The following is a 16,177-nucleotide window of genomic DNA, read 5'->3' as shown; positions in this document are numbered from 1 at the left end:
TTCACACCTTGGATCCGGACCCCGCAAGGCAAAGCAAAGCAAAGCAAAGCAGAACGAATAAGAACAAAGATGGTCTCTCGCTCCTTGGCACGACTCATACATCAAACACCTTTCAGACAAGTCTCCCTGTCCTCCGCATCTTGCTCCTCACCTGCATCTTCAAGCAAGTCAATACTCCCGCCATTAAGATACCACATCTTCAGCGAACCATTACCGTATCTTGTCGGACTAAAATTGCAGAATGATATAATAAGTACGAGGCTGAAAGCTAAAGCGAAGGATCCGGTGGGGAGTAGAGGGAAAGGAGATGTCATCTTGATGCTTGGTACGTACCACTCAGGGCAGAGCTAAGACATCGGATTCATGGTGCTGATGTTGATGTTGATGTTGATGTTGATGATGATTTGATACGATTTGATGGGTATGGCAAGTGTAGAACACACACCGACATATACGACAGGGCGAAGGGATAATTCACCCAATCCGAACGAATTACATCCCGAGGAAAAGAAAGTCCAAAATGTCGGAGCGGAGTTTTATATTACCAAACGAGGTGGGCAGGTCACGTATCATGGTCCAGGTCAATTAGTTGGGTACCCGATACTGGACTTGAACGTCATGGAGGTGAGTCGGTAAGAGAACACATTGGTCATTTGTTCTCTCTCCCTTGACTGAAACGCCGAATCCCGATTGTCGATGGACAAGTCATCGCTGCGAAAAGCGGAGGAAACGCGTGCTGAGAGATCGATCCGATTCCTATTTTACAGACACCGACTCGATGTTATGTGGAATACCTGCAAGCTATGTTAGCGGAGTATGCAAGAGATGATCTGGGTATAAAGGGTGTACTGGCGCCTCATCCGGAAGGACATGTTGGAGTGTTCTCCTCGCCTACAGAGAAGGTGTGTATTGTCAGAAGGATCTTCTTCTGATCGATCCCCCTAAGTCCCATCACCCTACCATGCTTCCATCTGTCCGGTACATCCAACTACCAACAAGAAGTCATACAATTGGTGTATCTGCCCTGATACCATACCGCACAGTTCGCTTCCATAGGCATACATCTATCACACCGAATCACGTCCCACGGCTTCGCGATGAACATAACGCCGCAACCTATAAAATGGTTCGACCTAGTCATGGCATGTGGTTTGGCAGACGTTCACGCGACATCACTTCATCAGCTCCTATTACGCGACAAGGCGGACCCGACTTTACCTTCAGTACCCGACGTCGCTCAAGCACTGATACCAAAATTCGGTGAACTATTCTCGCGCGATATAACACCGTTGCGAGAGGAGAAGGGTGGTGACGATAACGAAGAACTCGTGCAGATAAGTAGCTTGGTCATGGCTGCTGAGGAAGAAGCTGAGCGATTGAATAAGGGAAAAGGATGGCCAGGAGAGCCCGATTTATCCAGGAGAGCTTAGTGCATTTCTGGTTTAATGCATTGAACGCTGATTCCGAATGTATACCATGATGAACGCTAGTGCTCTACACTCTTTATGCATTTGGCTATCATGAACAAATCCTTGTAGAAGTGACTGAGTAGCCATATCTCCAAACGATTTCCAGGCAGAAGTAAAAGCTAAAGAACTCCGGCACGTGCTTCATTGAGCGCTTTGATCTTCCTGTCCAGCAGCGGCTCAACTGGAAGTCAGCTGAAGTTGAACCCAAGGAGTTTCGCATACTCTTGAATCAGCTTGTACAGTGAAGGAGTCCCAAGGTGCAGGACTCCCGTCAAGGCCAAGAGAGGGCGAGATGTCGATATCATAAAAGCCAGGGGCCTTCCTCTTCGTCACAGCAAAGGTGTACGGAACGCCGCTGGCATCGCTTAATTCCAGAATCTCACACTCGTCCGGTCCGAATGTAGAAACCATCGTGCGACCGGCTTGCGAAGACATACCGAATTGTAAGCTGACCGATCCTTCCAGGTGTTCGTGTATTGGAGCCTGTGATCCGTACTCGTTCAAAGATCGTACGGAGAAATTATCAAATGTGTGGTTCTGGTAATCGAACCTGGGCACCCTGGTCACGTCGAAGAGGATACCTTCGTCTTCCTTGTGCCGAACCCTATCGGTGAAAAGCATGTAATTCGAATGACCTATTCTGCGGAACTGAGGGTCGACCGTCTCATCTGGCCTGAGACAGTGAACTTGATCATCAGGTTTGAGATAGATGTCTCCCTGTGTGCTTGCCGGTCCCTGGGTCATGACAATCACTTGATCATCTGGGACGGGCGTCTGTCTCTGACTTTGCGCAGTGTCACCTGACAAATCGTCGCTGAATTCAATGTTCCATGAATTATTGATATCCCAGGGCTCATCTTGCCATCTGTGACAGTGCAAATGCGCCGATTTATAAACCCCGGACACAGGCGTTTTTCTACCTGACGCGATCATCAAGGTATCAGGTTCTTCCCTATCCGCTCTTCTTCTGCTGATGATCGTAATTCTCCCCATCCCGGAATCGTCAGTGTGCTCCAGAGTCATGAAGGTGTTCTTGCGGAGCGGAGGTAATTGCATTCGGCTTTGCACAGGATGGCCATTGTAGTCGAACTCGTGAACAGACGTCACTTGGAGGTCGAAATTCTCTTGACTATGGATTCTCTGCAAGTCAGCTTATTCTAATAATCCTCAAAACATCTGCGGTGGCGAAGAGGCGTGCACCTGTCAAGAGGCCTCGAGAAACGACTCACTTGGGCACTACGATTCTCTGTGGCATCGTGTGTGTACAAAAATTCTGATAGCTGTGCAGGACTCAGGATCTGATTGGCAATCGAGCAAAAGATTAAATAGGTGGCGAATGATGGATATGGTCAAGAAAGTATGTTTTTCTCGGGGGAACGCAGTCCCATATATGTATGGAGGGCAGCGAATGTGCTGGACCTAGCATCGTGGTGCTTGCCTTCCTTACACGAGGAAATAGTCCAGCTACTCATCTTCTGCAACGAACAAAGGCGAAGAGCTGACGACGGACACAAAGGACCATTCTCAGCTTGCTACGTTTGAGTATATGTGTAGATACTTACGTAGACTGAGGCTCTCTAATGCGATATCCTCCCTTCAGTGAATGCGAGTAATGACGGTCTTGTTGGAAACCAAATGAGAGCCAACACCGATGCAGAATTCATTCGATACTCTTCAGAAAGTACTGAGATTATCTGTCTTTTTCGTCACATTAGCAGAGAAAATGATATCGCAATCTTGACGGCGCCCATGGGCTCGTAGTGCAAAATCCGTAATCCTTCAAATAGAGGACCCTAGTCATCGTAGGCGGAAAGCTGCATGATGATATTACCGGTCATGATTCTCCGGTTATCGGCTTCACATGTGAACTCCTCCCAAGATCCCCAACCATGCCCCCCAGGCTCATATTGATTAACGCTGACATCACACAAGGTAGTATCCGCCCTTCTGCTCACATAGAGGAAAGCGCTGTTCGAGTTGTCATCACCAAAAGCTCGGCAAGTATCGCTAGTCTCTCCAGGCCTCACGGGCCCGATAGGATACCGTCGTTTAGCCTCACGATCTTCTGCGCTTGGATTGGCTAGAGTGAAGCATCTTCCGATGTAACGAAATACGCGTTGGTTTTGGTCTCCTGCACTTGATATCATTTCGGTTATCGTCTGCACGCTCAAGCCTAGTGTCCGCCCACCGACCGTGTGCGACGCCACTTGTGAGACGTCGATGAGCGTACCATGCACTTCGCCGTTCTGCCATTCTTTATAACCACCAGGAGTAATCAGGCAGTAATCAGAGTGGCCGATTCTCATCATGCGAGAATCAGTTGTCCCATCTGTACGGATACGGTGGTAGTCGTCTGGCTTCATATAGATTGTTCCCAGACCGAGGGGTTCTTTGGACCTGGGGTTCAGATACTCAACAGCAATCACTCGACTGCCTGGTATCGAAGCAGTTGTCGCGGCGGCGGAAGCGGGAAGCGTATGGCCAAAGTAAAGTTGCGAGCTCCCCAAATCGACGGGTGTATCCGGGTCGAAATAGTGATCTAAGGTAACGGCGTCCGGGAAAACGCCTTCGACTTTGGGGTAATGACCTTCGGTGATTGTCAGGACGTCTTTATGGTCTTCGCTATCTACTGGCTTTCTACTGATGATAGTTTTGTGCCAATAGCCATTCTTGTCTTGCCAGTCCTCATCCATGAAGGACTGATGGGTCATGGTAGGAAGCTGGAGGTCTTGTGTTTGGCCGGTAGCATCAGTCCGTCGTAGAACGACGGACAGGTAACTCTGGTTGCTATGTCATTGATGGCGTCAAAGTTGTTTCTCTTCACCGTGAGATTTGGATCTCACTCACGCTTGCATATCTCTCACTACGATGGAAGGTCTTCAGCACTAAATTATGTTACTTCTTTAAGGGGTCGTCTCGTCTTGGTCTTGTCAGAGAACAAATGAAGACAATGAGCGCTGTGTGTGGTGGCTCATGAAAGTACCTATGAGTCGTCAACACATTCTTATGTAGAGCAAGTGCTCCATGAAGTGTATCCGTCATCAGAGCTATCACCTTGCCTTCTTCAGCCACAGAGGAGCGGGTACAAAGGATGTTGTAAGAAACAAGGCCATTGCTGCATTGATGATTCTGATTGATCTGGACACTTGGAGTGTGTCTGGCTGGTGGCCTCTATGTCTGTCCAGACGAGCAATGTGATGATAGACACTTCGAAAGAGGAATACAACAAAGGCGCGTATGGTGACGTCGCGGGCAATGACGCTAACGGACCAAAACGATGCAGTCGCTCCCTATCCGATGAGATCGGACGTAAGCTGCATGGTTAGCGTGTGATGTGCCGTTCACTCAGTACAGCTGACATATTGTGGCGACCAGGCGGTGTAGCGAAAGAGAAGGCCTCGTGACGATCACGACTGTCCGTTCCTGTGGTATTGTACAAGGCGCAGGTCGCGACTTTGATTTGGTATCGATGCTAGGGAATACTGAAAGCCACTGGAGAAGTAAGAGATTAATATCGTCTGAATCATCCGGTCCGTGGTAAGGTCCTATCTGCTTGTCATGAGGCGCTCTGCTGTTGTCGGCTCAGCCTAAGTGCGGTGCAGAATACGAGATATGTATAATGACGCATGGATATTGAATAAAGTAGTAGTGGTCGTGAGTACAGTAGTTCGCCAAGCACGCTATGTTGAAAATTGACGAAATCTCCTGGCGGAACATCTTTCCCCAATCATCGTTCAGTCTTGTAGCGTATTGAGGCAGACGCTCATGACGTCGCTCTCAACAGGTCCACCATCCGCTACACAAGTAAAGGATTCATGCGAGAAAGCCGCATCTGGGAAGACTAAGGCAGATTCGAGCTCGCAGAGCCTGGTAGCACCTCTTCTGGTGGCGCGGAAGCGAAACACGCCGTCGTACTGTGTGTCTAGAGCCTCTTCATACGAGTCGTTTGGTCTGAAGTGGGGAATCGGTCTGTGCTCGATAGAGGATCCATCCTTCATGAAGAAATGTTTCAGAGTGAAGTCTCCCGAGATTACGGAAGTCTCCTCTTCTTGGGAGTCGGGGGCCTGACCAGTGGCGGCCAATTGCCGTTCTGAAATTTTAGAGAGGGAGAAGGCCGACCGGCCTCCAAAGACTAGCTCTGGCCCACGTGAAGCATCATTGATTTGGTAAGTTTCAAAATCACCTATCATGGTACGAACGACGCAATAGTCAGAATGACCTAGCCTTTCAATGTATGTGAGTGGTTGCCTGAGCTCTTGGGGCACGTAGTATCTATCTTGAGCCCCAAGAGACACGGTCCCGCAGTCGGATCGGTGTGAATTGGTCAAAGCAATCATCGATGATTCCGTTGGGTTGCGCAATGCCTGGGTGGGTATATCTTTGATCGGTATTGTTCGAAACCCGAGACGCCGTCCGCTTTCAGTCATAATGGTTTGGATCTCCTGTGACTCTGGATCGTTGTCCACGTCCCACACTCCGCTACACCAAGGGTCCAAGCCGTACTGGCTTTGGTAGATCTTGACTTCCAAAGTGGAGTCAGGACGATTGATGATCGTGAAGGATCGACGGCCCTGACTGTCTCGGGAGATGAGATTTACTGCGCTCTCAGGGGTCAAGATACCGTTACTGTAATCCATGTATTCACCAGTCTGGTTCCCATTAGCGTCCAGCTTAGCCACGGTGAGTACCAAAGCCGTTCCTCTATCACGTTCAGCAAAGGTGTCAGCGCATACCGTGTGAGGAGTGTCCATAATGTACACACAAGCTGTGATTGTTGACTTACGAGCCATCGTCTGTATCTGACATCCTGACTTGGGCCACAATGTGTGTGTTGTAGACTTGAATAAAGCTAATTAATACCGGTAGAAAGCCAATTGTCTCTTATCGGGATTGAAAATAAGTGAGACTTGAATGGCAGGTGAATCTTGTAAGGTGACTGAAAACGGGGAAATCGTGTTCGTTCTTGCACATTATAATAGCCCATATTATATCTGTTGCAGTGTCAGCGATGAACTAACATAGCCTTCCACGCCGAACAAAGGATGTTTCTACAGGCTCCTTACAGTAGCCTCGAGTGGGCCTCTTGAAAAAGGTGCAATGTTTATATTTGACCACCCTTTCTCGCCTTACCTCAAGGCCATATGACGAGGTTTTGAATACGTCGGGTGTGGAGGTTGGTCTGGCTAATAAGGTCTATCTGTTACGAACTGAGTGCATAAATATGTGACGCTATTAGGTAGCATAGCTCAAGGTATACCAATAGTATCACTAAGTTCAGTAACGACAAATCGCGATTGATGTGGCAGTCATCATGTATACAGTATGCGAATACTTGTACAAACTTCGCCGAATCTCGGGGCTATGTGTCTTGGCTTGCATAATCACTGTCTTGACATCCGTCCGTACGCAGACTACACAGATGGGTCCCTAAGCCCCATCTCCTTATCCATCAGAATTACTTTGCTGAGATGTCTCTCGCTTTTCCAATCAAATCGAAATGGGTCCCTGACACGGGTACAAGGCGTTGTACCCAGGAAAAAGGCCTCGATATTATGACAATACATGAACCCTATGATTGTATTCACCGCACAGCTGGTGATATGCATTTGGTGCTGATCCTGACTACGTCAATGCAGCGTGCTACACGATCGGTAACGGGTGGGAAGAAGTTCTGAATCATCCGGTTCATTGTGAGTGACTGTCCGCTGCTGAATACTTCTGGCTTAGCTGACTCAGTATGAGTACGATGGGTAGCATGTACCGTGCACATCTTTATAGTATCATGTAATCATTGACTCCGACGCATCGCATATGCCGCGAAACCTCATGCCAAAGTTGTTTCTCCTGATCATCACTCATCTCAATTTTGCACCAAATTGAGGCGAACGCTCGAGTTTTCGCTTTCGACAAGTTTACCATCGGCTTCACAGGTAAAAGACTCTCGCATGTAGATCCCCTCTTCAGCGTATAAGGTGAACTTGATATCGCAACATCTGGTAGAAGACTTTCTGCCGGCTTCCAATAGCAAAAGCCCGCCATCCTCGGTGTTAAAGACCTCTTTATGCAAGCCGTTGGTCGGCAGAGCGGGGATTAACATGCTGTGGGATTGACCGGTCTGGAAGATGTTCTTGATAGTGATGGTCCCCGAGATGACGGAAACTGGACTTTCATCATTGGTGGTCATTTGAGTGGGGATCAGTAAGGTGTGTTGTTCATCGAATGCTAGGTTGATGAGCTCCGAGGCGTCGACAATGCGAGCAGTGTCATCGACGAGGTCAGTGTCCTCAACTGTTCTCGTGGTACGGGAGAAACAATAGTTTGAGTGACCTATCCTTTCTATAAAGGCTTTTCGTCTGGCAGATTGCGAGGGAAGGCAGTACGTATCCCTGGGTTTCAGAAAGACAGTTCCCAAATCAGGACGGTCGGCATTGATTAAGGCAATCATTCGAGATTCCAATGAGCTGCGAGATTGTTGCGTGGCTGTATTGAGGATGGGGACCCTGCGAAAATCTAGCCGTATTCCATCGCCAACGATGACAGACGACGTGGCTTGAGATAGCCCGGTATCTGTGACTTCAGTAATACCGGCAACGAGCGATAATTGGCTGTGAAAGATGACGGTATCGAAGCCTTGAGATGGACGACTGATGATCGTCAGGTTTCGACGATTTCCACTGCCCTGTGAATGGAAATTCACAACATTCTCCGGATTCAAGAGCCCCACGTATCTGGACTCGCCGACCTGGTGTCCAGTGCTGTCCAGAGAAGCACGGTTGACTAGCAGAGCCGTCTGACTGTCGCTTTTGGTGATGGTGTCAGCTTATATGGCCAAGCGTGCAGCCGGACGTCCTGCCATTGTCCGCTGTGCTCTTCAACTTACTTGTCCTCAGACATTTGACGAGTCCGCTTCAAGACCAATACAGTCGCTGGTAGTTTCAAACCAATGTCGAGATCACAACAAGGTCAGCTGCTTCTGAGTCAATTGCAAATGAGGAACGTCGGATCGTGTTTGAGTGGCGCATCCAGTACAATATGGCGAGTGAGACGTACCTCAGCAAATTATGTCCCGTATATATACCTGCCGAAGCCTCGCATGTTGAGCAATCAGAGCCTTCCACACCAATCAACGGAGAGCTCTTATATACGTAGCACAGTGAACATTGATCAGAGATCATCAATATGAGAAAGGAGCATTGCCTATTACAACTCACCCTATTGTTCGCCACCTCAGTGACTGGCAGGGTGATGGAGTCCAGAGACAGGACTCCTGGTTCTGGGAAAGTGAGCATCAGAATGAGAGGATCGAAGAAGTTTTCACACTCTTGATACATCACGAGCTCGACCAGCTAATCCAGACGCTATTGGTGCACATTCAGTCCGGATCCAGCAGATTTGTTATTGGAAGTTTCATACAAAGATGCTCCTGATGCGGTAGAATATACTAAATCCGGGCGGATCAAGCACGGATATGGACTACCTCGAATCACCATACCATAAGAGATCGCTAAACCCATTTACTCTGCTCTCACCCACGTCACGAGCTTACCCACAAGGTCGGAATAGCTTCCCAGTACCACATTGACCACTAGAACAGTTTCGCCATGACTTTGTCCTTGACGCCGGTAGGCGGATTCTCGTCCTTTTGCCTTTGGTAATGATCGTCCAGCGCTTGGAAAAATTCCAAATCAGATTGCAGATCCACATCTTTTGATCTGTAAAACGGTGTCTTTCCAAAGGTCTTGAATCCAATCGCGATACCACCGGCCAAGGCGATCTATCGGATTCCCAGCCGAGTCAGCCCCGTACATACCTATCGAACGGGGATAGGATAGTCCTGACAGGGTTGACTCACAATTCCGTAGTTAAAAATGAACGTAGCTACATCCCAGTTCCCTTTCAAGAAGACCGCGTACCCTTGTACAAACAAGAACACAGGAGCCCAGAACAAAGCCCAATACCCGGCGTACGGCTGAAGCTTCGATGGTACCGGTAAGAATGTCGTTCGATCGATATTTTGTGCCTTCATAGCTGCGTTGAAGCGGACCCAGGTTATAGCCATCACGGTCCAGTTCAGCATGGTAGCTGCCGTACAGAAGTTCAGGATCCAGTTCAATACTTTCGCCGATCCGGATCCAAGAGCTAAATAGGCGAGGCATGAGAGGACCATCACTACGATCACGGATGCGTACGGAACACCCCTAGCAAGCCTATGTCAGCGGACAAGATCATGCGATTCGACAAAAGCGGAGTCACGGTACGCACTTCTTGTTAACCCGAGTGAGGAACTTTGGCGCTTTCCTGTCGAGTGCGAGAGCGTGTAAAGATCGAGAAGCGTTAAACGCATAGGCATTACCGGCCGAAATAATGGTCGTGAGTAGTGCGGCGTTTACGATGGAAGGTAAGACCGGGATTTGCAGTCGGGTCATCGAAATGACACTATGAGACGTCCATTGTGAGCAACAAGATCATAACTCGACGAAGAGGTACCGCAAGTGTTTAGCTCACTAAGGTGATTTTCCAGCGTAGGTATCAGAAGATCCGGTGACGAGGCTGTACGAGGACAAGTAAGCAAGCACCCCGATTGGATGGGCATAAGCAACGGAAAAGCAACTCACGTCTTGTCATTGTAAGGGACCAGAACACCGACACAAAGACAGCCGCCGATGAAGAAAATGACAAGACGGGCCATAATAGTCTTGATCGCTCTCGGTACTGTTCTTCTGGGATCTTTGGCTTCTCCAGCAATCATCGAGATATACTCCGGCCCACCCATGACGAAGCCAGCTACATTGACAGCGTTGATGAATGATTGTAATCTGCCAGAATGAGAACCTCCTGCCCAAGGTCCGGGGTCTTTCCAGTATCGGAACCCGAAACGACTGACAATTGTCAAAGTGTCAGCTGGGTTCCATGCCTATTAAGACCTCGAGCCAAAGATGAGACGATCTGACTGACTCGTGCAGCGGGTTGCCTCCAAGCATGGCGATGAAGGTATATAAAATCAGTCCGGCCGCCAATAGAACCTTGCCCAACGCGAGCCAGACTGGTGAGGCGGAGCTTTGTCAGTGGATAAAGACAGAGACTGAAGGGCTTTCAGACTCACATTCAACTTCTCCGAAAAGATCTGCTCTATATACATTGATAGCCAAATAGAATAGGAGCGAGACAGTGATCAGGATCGCGGGACTTTGGTTGTATCCCCAATATTCAACTAGGGTATTGATGATTGTAGCTTCGAATACCACGTAAGAGGTTTGAGCGAACTTTATATGTCAGATACAAGTCAGCGATGTTCCGGAGTCAGTACAAGTAGAATCGCTCACGAAATGATTCCATCCTACCATGACACCCAAAGAAGGATCGACCATTCGACCGGCTAATCGGATAAACGATCCGTCCAAGGGGAACAAGGTCACGATTTCGAGTTCTAGGGAACCAATAATCAGCATACACATTCATGATTCCTGGTCATACGTCCAGAAATGAATGGGTCCACTTACGACATTGTGCAACAGAGTATACAACCGAAGCCCAGAACAAGAAAGCTAGTGGCGAACAATTTGTCAGTCGAGTTTGACAATTCTGCTGTTTCCTCGGATCTCCTGGATCTTTCCCTGTGTCGCTGTCAGAAGTTCGTCATCACTCACCAATGAGTAGACACAATGGTCCAGATAGCACTCCGGCACCGATAGCAACGAAAAGCGCTGCACCGATAGATCCAGCTATAGCAGTGAGTTGGATCTGCCTAGGATTCAGTCTTCTGTGATTGACGGCATGAGCGATCGCTCCGGCCAAGTCGTAGTCCACATCGGAAACGTTCGGTTGACCGTCATCAACCTCGGCGGTTCCGACGACTCCTTCAAACTTATCTTCGTCGAGCGACTTTGATCGATCCATCGTGTAATCGCTTAATTATGAGGAGCAAGGGATCAGTGATCTAAGCGAGAATTGATTTCCCTAAAAACCTTTAGCCCGAGGGTTTGATCTCGTCGGTATATATACGTCCATTGGTCGCCATCCAGATGATCACATCCTGCCTATCGAATTTGTGGCCGATACTGCCTCATGTGTCGCCAAGGGGGAGGCTAGCAGAAGAAGAGGATAGATCTCATGAACTGGAATCTTGATAAGATTGCTGATCTCCGTTTATAAGGGTGAAGGAGTTCAAAGTGCCGTATTTTCAACTCCATTCAGGGTCGGAATCTTCTGCGACACCATACTGATCTCCTTGGACTTGTTCGGGTAATGCAAAGCCCGAACGGTATCGCTCTCTCTGTCTCGATGTTTCCTCAGCTTTCTCCCTTGCGCGATCCTATTCTACCTTCGGAATAGCTTTATCTCCCAGAAGATCCAAGCACTAGAACAGTGATAGATCACCTGATGATAAGCAAAGAGGCAAGAGTGACGCAATCCACGTACGGTGCCATGAACCAATCAAATGTTCGATGTTATAGCTCCCCGGTGCCATCTCTCGCAGGCAATTCCGATTTTTCGCTATCTCCTCAATCTGTATGAGTCCGGGAAGCTCACGAAGCTCCCTGCATGCTAGCAGACGCTGGCATCAGGAGAATCACTCCTCACTAGCTTTCGGCACAGCCGATGGCACAAATGACACTGCAAGCTTCACTAGATCATTCTGCGGCATGAAACAACCCCGGTCCATCATCTCCCAAGACTGCTTTTGGCAAGACGGTCGGACCTATGTCAACGTGAGCAGACCTGTGATTTACAGGTTAGCGACTGGGCGAGCGGCCAGATCAGCAGCTTACGATGGACGTCAAGTATTTGTAAACGGAAGGACCTTGCGTTCTACCTCCACCGGCGTCCTATGCGCACAGATTTCTCCGCATCGACCGTGATACCTCATCCCCGTTAAACTGGCGAAGCCAGCCTCGCACAGGATTACGATCGCGCTCATCGTGATATACAAGATGCTGCTCATAAACTGGCCAATCGTGGTGGACTGGCGGATGCGGTTGCGGATAGACTTCCGCAAGAGTGTCAGATCGCCATCCTCAACGTTTGATTGCGATTCCCATCCATCGGCCGCGATCCGAATCACCCGAGAAGCAATACGAGACTTGATTGTGTATACGTTTGTCGACATACGAAATCATTGTCGATGTCACATCGCCATTCACAGCTAGCCTACTGATCTGACTTGTGTGTACTCAGAAGTATAACAATGATGGTGACCCCCACTGTACCCGTCTTGAAACACGCCTGCTTCGACTTCAGCACTTCGTCAACATGTACCCTCTGTACGTCGGCACACCCATCAAAGGCAATCTCACCCAGGCCGTCGTCTTCTGCGAGGACTGTATATGTATGAGTATATCATGATGCATATAGTGGGTGTATCATTCACCTAGCCTTCCGTTCAATATCATATTATCTCTCTTTCTTGTCCAGCTTGCGACTCGGCACTTCGATAAAGGCAGCATCTAATTCACATCTACAATGCCTAAAGCAGCCCCGCAAGATGCTCGTATCGCAAGAGCAGTACTTCACGCCCCTTATCCATTACCGTTCGTCATCACTCGTCCGCCGCCCGACGCGAGACCTCCTTCTCCAACGCACTCAGCCCCGAACTTCCCAACAGCTGGACTATCTCGTAACCAATCCGCGTCTGCAGCTGCTCCAGCGTCTATCACAGGGGCAGAATTCCCCACTCTTGTAGGACGCGATGATTGGAAACAATCTGAACCGGCTTTTCCACCCATTCCATACCCGCTTATATCACCGACGGAGAAGAAGAACAACAAGAGGTCGAGAAAACTTCTGCTACTCAAGATGAAGAAAATGCGTGAAGATACCTCGAGTGAATGGGAACTATTATCGCAATTGTCTGGTATGGATAACACCAATAAGCAGTTGCTGGGTCTGAACAAGCTAGTGGGCAAGATATCGGCTGACGGGGAACTAGATGAAGAAGTAAGTACCGCTGCAAATGTTATCGATGATACTTTATACCTTCAGCTTATTCGGAGGTTGATTATGTTTCGCAGGATCCAAATCAAGATGAAGACAATCTTCTCATATACTCCTTCCTCTCTTCATACCAGAAAGGGCAATATAATTCTCCTGAATCCGATCCACCAGAAGTACGCACTCCAACTCAAGCTACCTTCCTCCAGCAATCACGTCTCCCGCCATCGCTAAATGCCAAGGCACCCAGCCTGCACCAGGAAGGTGGTGTCGCTTATATCCCGGGCAATTTGAACAATATCCAACCTTCCGAGGTGAGCTGCAGTGGTAGAGCAAGCCGAACACCCATACCTTATCCTGGGTCAGAACCTGCACGTCCTGCGGAAGAAGGTCCAGCGTTTGATGTCGTATCAGACGCCGTATCGAGCTTTTGGAATGATGGCACGGATGATGAGGCAACTGATGAAGAGGAGATGGACGGAAGCAAGGGCTCTTCCTTGGTATGTGCTCCCAGTAATTATGCATCACGCGAGGACCTTCGCCCTGAAGTTGACGAATAACCTTTCAAACCCAGAAACTCGTCACACCCTCCACATCAGCCTCCCAGTATCATCGCAAGCCCAGAAGAAACCCTCGAACATTGGATCCTGACAGACCTCTATTCCTTGGACAGACCAAGCAGCATCCTTTTACATATGTCCCACCGCCGAAGAAAGCTGCTTCGCAGTCATCGGTCAGCGATTCCAGACATGGCTTTGAGGAAGGTTACGCGTCAGAAGCAACCAGTGTTCGAACCATCAGACAGATTCCTAGAAGTAAGGTTAATAAGATGAGGGTGAGAGAAAGGGAGAAACAGGTCAAAAGAGAAAGATCGAACACACCAACCCAGAGAGACTATCTCGCTCAACCTAAAGCCCTACGAGCGAGAACTGTAACTCCTTATCCGTCTGACGGCTCTCCTGAGCCGTCTACACTACCCACTCACAACCACAATCAACCATTTCACTTCCCGATGCAGAATACAAGTATAGCCGCACCTTCGTTTCTTGGACAACAACAGATAGGAATAGTACAACCGCAACAATCCATGTTCGGATTAGACCAATTTATTTTCGCACCTATCGCACCCCTTCTCAGAACATCCGAGGTCCTCTCGTCGCCCCACCTAGGCAATGGTAACCCTCTTGACCCGCCCAAGCGAGAAACATCTTGGTCACCCCAACCAATGTCCATCGACCCTCGTACAGCTGAAACCCAAATGAACCCTTTAAGCACCGGAGTCAGCTGGCCTCACGAATTACCAGATCGCGAACAAGTCACGCCGACGAACACCTCATCTACCTTCCTGAAACAAATTGAGGAGCATCTCAATAGCTCGGACGTTGACGTACCTATGCCGACCGCCTTATCAAGACTGACACAAAATATACGTCAGGCTAAACAACGACAACGGTCTCCCTCATTATTCAGGCAAGAGACTGACGACGTCTATCCGGATAGTACGGCACCTATGCCCATTGGGAAAGCCTGTCACAATGCTTTGTATCTGCACAAAATGGCTTCTAGAAGGAATAGGAAGGGTGGCCACAAGAGATTGCAGCAGCTCGTAAAACAGGCAAAAATCGAAAGGCGCAGGATCGATGCTCAGGCGGGTCCGTCAGCCATCCCTCAATCGCTCCCACAAGCCCAACAGCCACATTGGACCGCAAATACCTCATGCGGATTCAGTCCAGGTGGCTTCAATCCGATGATGGACCCGACTGTCCAAGCAAAAGCGCTTGCGCAAGCTCAAGCGCAGGCGCAGGCGCAGGCCCAACAAATGTTCAACAATATGATGATGCAATTTGCCGCACAAGCCAGTCAGTCTCAGCCTAATCAGCAACAATCGTTGCAATATAATATCAGTATGCCTTTGGGCTCTTACCCTCAGCCTCAATTTGGAAACAACTTCAATCCTTTGATGTGGGGTATGAACGTCCCGCAAACTCAACTAAATCCCCCTCCGAACCCATTCAGCCAGCAGCAGCAACAGCAGCAGCAACGGCAACAACAATCGCAATCGCAAGCATGGGCTAACTGGAATCAGCCTTTCTCTACATCGCAAACACAGGTTCCGGGTGTACAGACCCCATTCGCTCAAAATGCTCCTTTGCCATTTACTTTCCCTACCCCTGGTCCGACACCTGCTGCAGCCGCGGGATCACCAGCGTATCAACATCCATATACCCCTCAATCGCCCGATGAGCTGGGACATCTCGACCATCAACCAGAACGAAAACGACGAAGAGAGGATTCACCGACTTCAGCGCATGATTTGGCTTTAAGAAGACTCAAATCACCTACGATCAATCATATCGCTTCGTCCTCACATCCTCATGCTCGGGTTGGACCGCAGAGATTGATGTCTCCCTTCCAGATGCAGACGCAGACGCAGACGCATATGCATGTACCAGTAAAAGTAGAATCGCAAGAGACCAAGCCGCAAACCGCTTGGAATAATTCGAGGTTCCAATTTGATATGAATGCGTTAAAGGGCGCGGGAGCGGGTGCGGGTGATGAGGAGCAAGAAGAAGAAGAGATGAGGACCAGGGTGGATAGAAGTTACAGGTGGGTGGAAGATAACCGACTGAGAGTAGGAAGTCTTGGCTTGGGCCTAGGATCGGGTGCGGGTCAGAGTACGAATAAAGGTAAAGGGAAGGAAGTTATGCGATGAGACGCTATCGGCCGTGTCTTTATGTATAGCTCACATACGAGTTCTTGTGCAATCATAACACTTTCCG

General features: G+C 49.0%; 7 protein-coding genes across 7 annotated transcripts; 2 read left to right on the top strand and 5 right to left on the bottom strand.

Annotated features, from left to right (window-relative positions):
- Positions 1-69: 69 nt before the first annotated feature.
- I303_106161 (lipoyl(octanoyl) transferase) lies at positions 70-1,430 on the top strand (the record flags this gene model as incomplete). Its single annotated transcript, XM_018409463.1, has 4 exons — positions 70-325; positions 437-624; positions 768-902; positions 1,044-1,430. The coding sequence occupies 4 exons, from the start codon at positions 70-72 to the stop codon at positions 1,428-1,430; spliced, it is 966 nt and encodes a 321-aa protein (XP_018261736.1).
- A 216-nt stretch (positions 1,431-1,646) lies between these two features.
- On the bottom strand, positions 1,647-2,724 carry I303_106160 (uncharacterized protein; the record flags this gene model as incomplete). Its single annotated transcript, XM_018409462.1, has 2 exons — positions 1,647-2,598; positions 2,699-2,724. 2 exons carry the CDS (start codon positions 2,722-2,724, stop codon positions 1,647-1,649), a joined length of 978 nt encoding a protein of 325 aa, XP_018261735.1.
- A 538-nt stretch (positions 2,725-3,262) lies between these two features.
- Positions 3,263-4,180, bottom strand: I303_106159 (uncharacterized protein; the record flags this gene model as incomplete). Its single annotated transcript, XM_018409461.1, has 1 exon — positions 3,263-4,180. One exon carries the CDS (start codon positions 4,178-4,180, stop codon positions 3,263-3,265), a length of 918 nt encoding a protein of 305 aa, XP_018261734.1.
- A 1,023-nt stretch (positions 4,181-5,203) lies between these two features.
- On the bottom strand, positions 5,204-6,275 carry I303_106158 (uncharacterized protein; the record flags this gene model as incomplete). Its single annotated transcript, XM_018409460.1, has 2 exons — positions 5,204-6,170; positions 6,253-6,275. The coding sequence occupies 2 exons, from the start codon at positions 6,273-6,275 to the stop codon at positions 5,204-5,206; spliced, it is 990 nt and encodes a 329-aa protein (XP_018261733.1).
- A 1,054-nt stretch (positions 6,276-7,329) lies between these two features.
- I303_106157 (uncharacterized protein) lies at positions 7,330-8,363 on the bottom strand (the record flags this gene model as incomplete). The annotated part of the gene is made up of 2 exons (XM_018409459.1): positions 7,330-8,263; positions 8,350-8,363. The coding sequence occupies 2 exons, from the start codon at positions 8,361-8,363 to the stop codon at positions 7,330-7,332; spliced, it is 948 nt and encodes a 315-aa protein (XP_018261732.1).
- Positions 8,364-9,054: 691 nt separating this feature from the next.
- I303_106156 (uncharacterized protein) lies at positions 9,055-11,366 on the bottom strand (the record flags this gene model as incomplete). The annotated part of the gene is made up of 10 exons (XM_018409458.1): positions 9,055-9,243; positions 9,322-9,667; positions 9,732-9,905; positions 9,975-10,019; positions 10,085-10,348; positions 10,425-10,512; positions 10,573-10,732; positions 10,793-10,896; positions 10,970-11,014; positions 11,117-11,366. 10 exons carry the CDS (start codon positions 11,364-11,366, stop codon positions 9,055-9,057), a joined length of 1,665 nt encoding a protein of 554 aa, XP_018261731.1.
- Positions 11,367-12,929: 1,563 nt separating this feature from the next.
- Positions 12,930-16,110, top strand: I303_106155 (uncharacterized protein; the record flags this gene model as incomplete). The annotated part of the gene is made up of 3 exons (XM_018409457.1): positions 12,930-13,403; positions 13,478-13,897; positions 13,972-16,110. The coding sequence occupies 3 exons, from the start codon at positions 12,930-12,932 to the stop codon at positions 16,108-16,110; spliced, it is 3,033 nt and encodes a 1,010-aa protein (XP_018261730.1).
- Between the last annotated feature and the right edge of the window lie 67 nt (positions 16,111-16,177).

Source organism: Kwoniella dejecticola, chromosome 7 (assembly GCF_000512565.2).
Source record: "Kwoniella dejecticola CBS 10117 chromosome 7, complete sequence".
NCBI classification, from domain to species: domain Eukaryota; kingdom Fungi; phylum Basidiomycota; class Tremellomycetes; order Tremellales; family Cryptococcaceae; genus Kwoniella; species Kwoniella dejecticola.
Note: the sequence above shows the minus strand (reverse complement) of the source record. Positions and strands in the feature narration are given on the sequence as shown.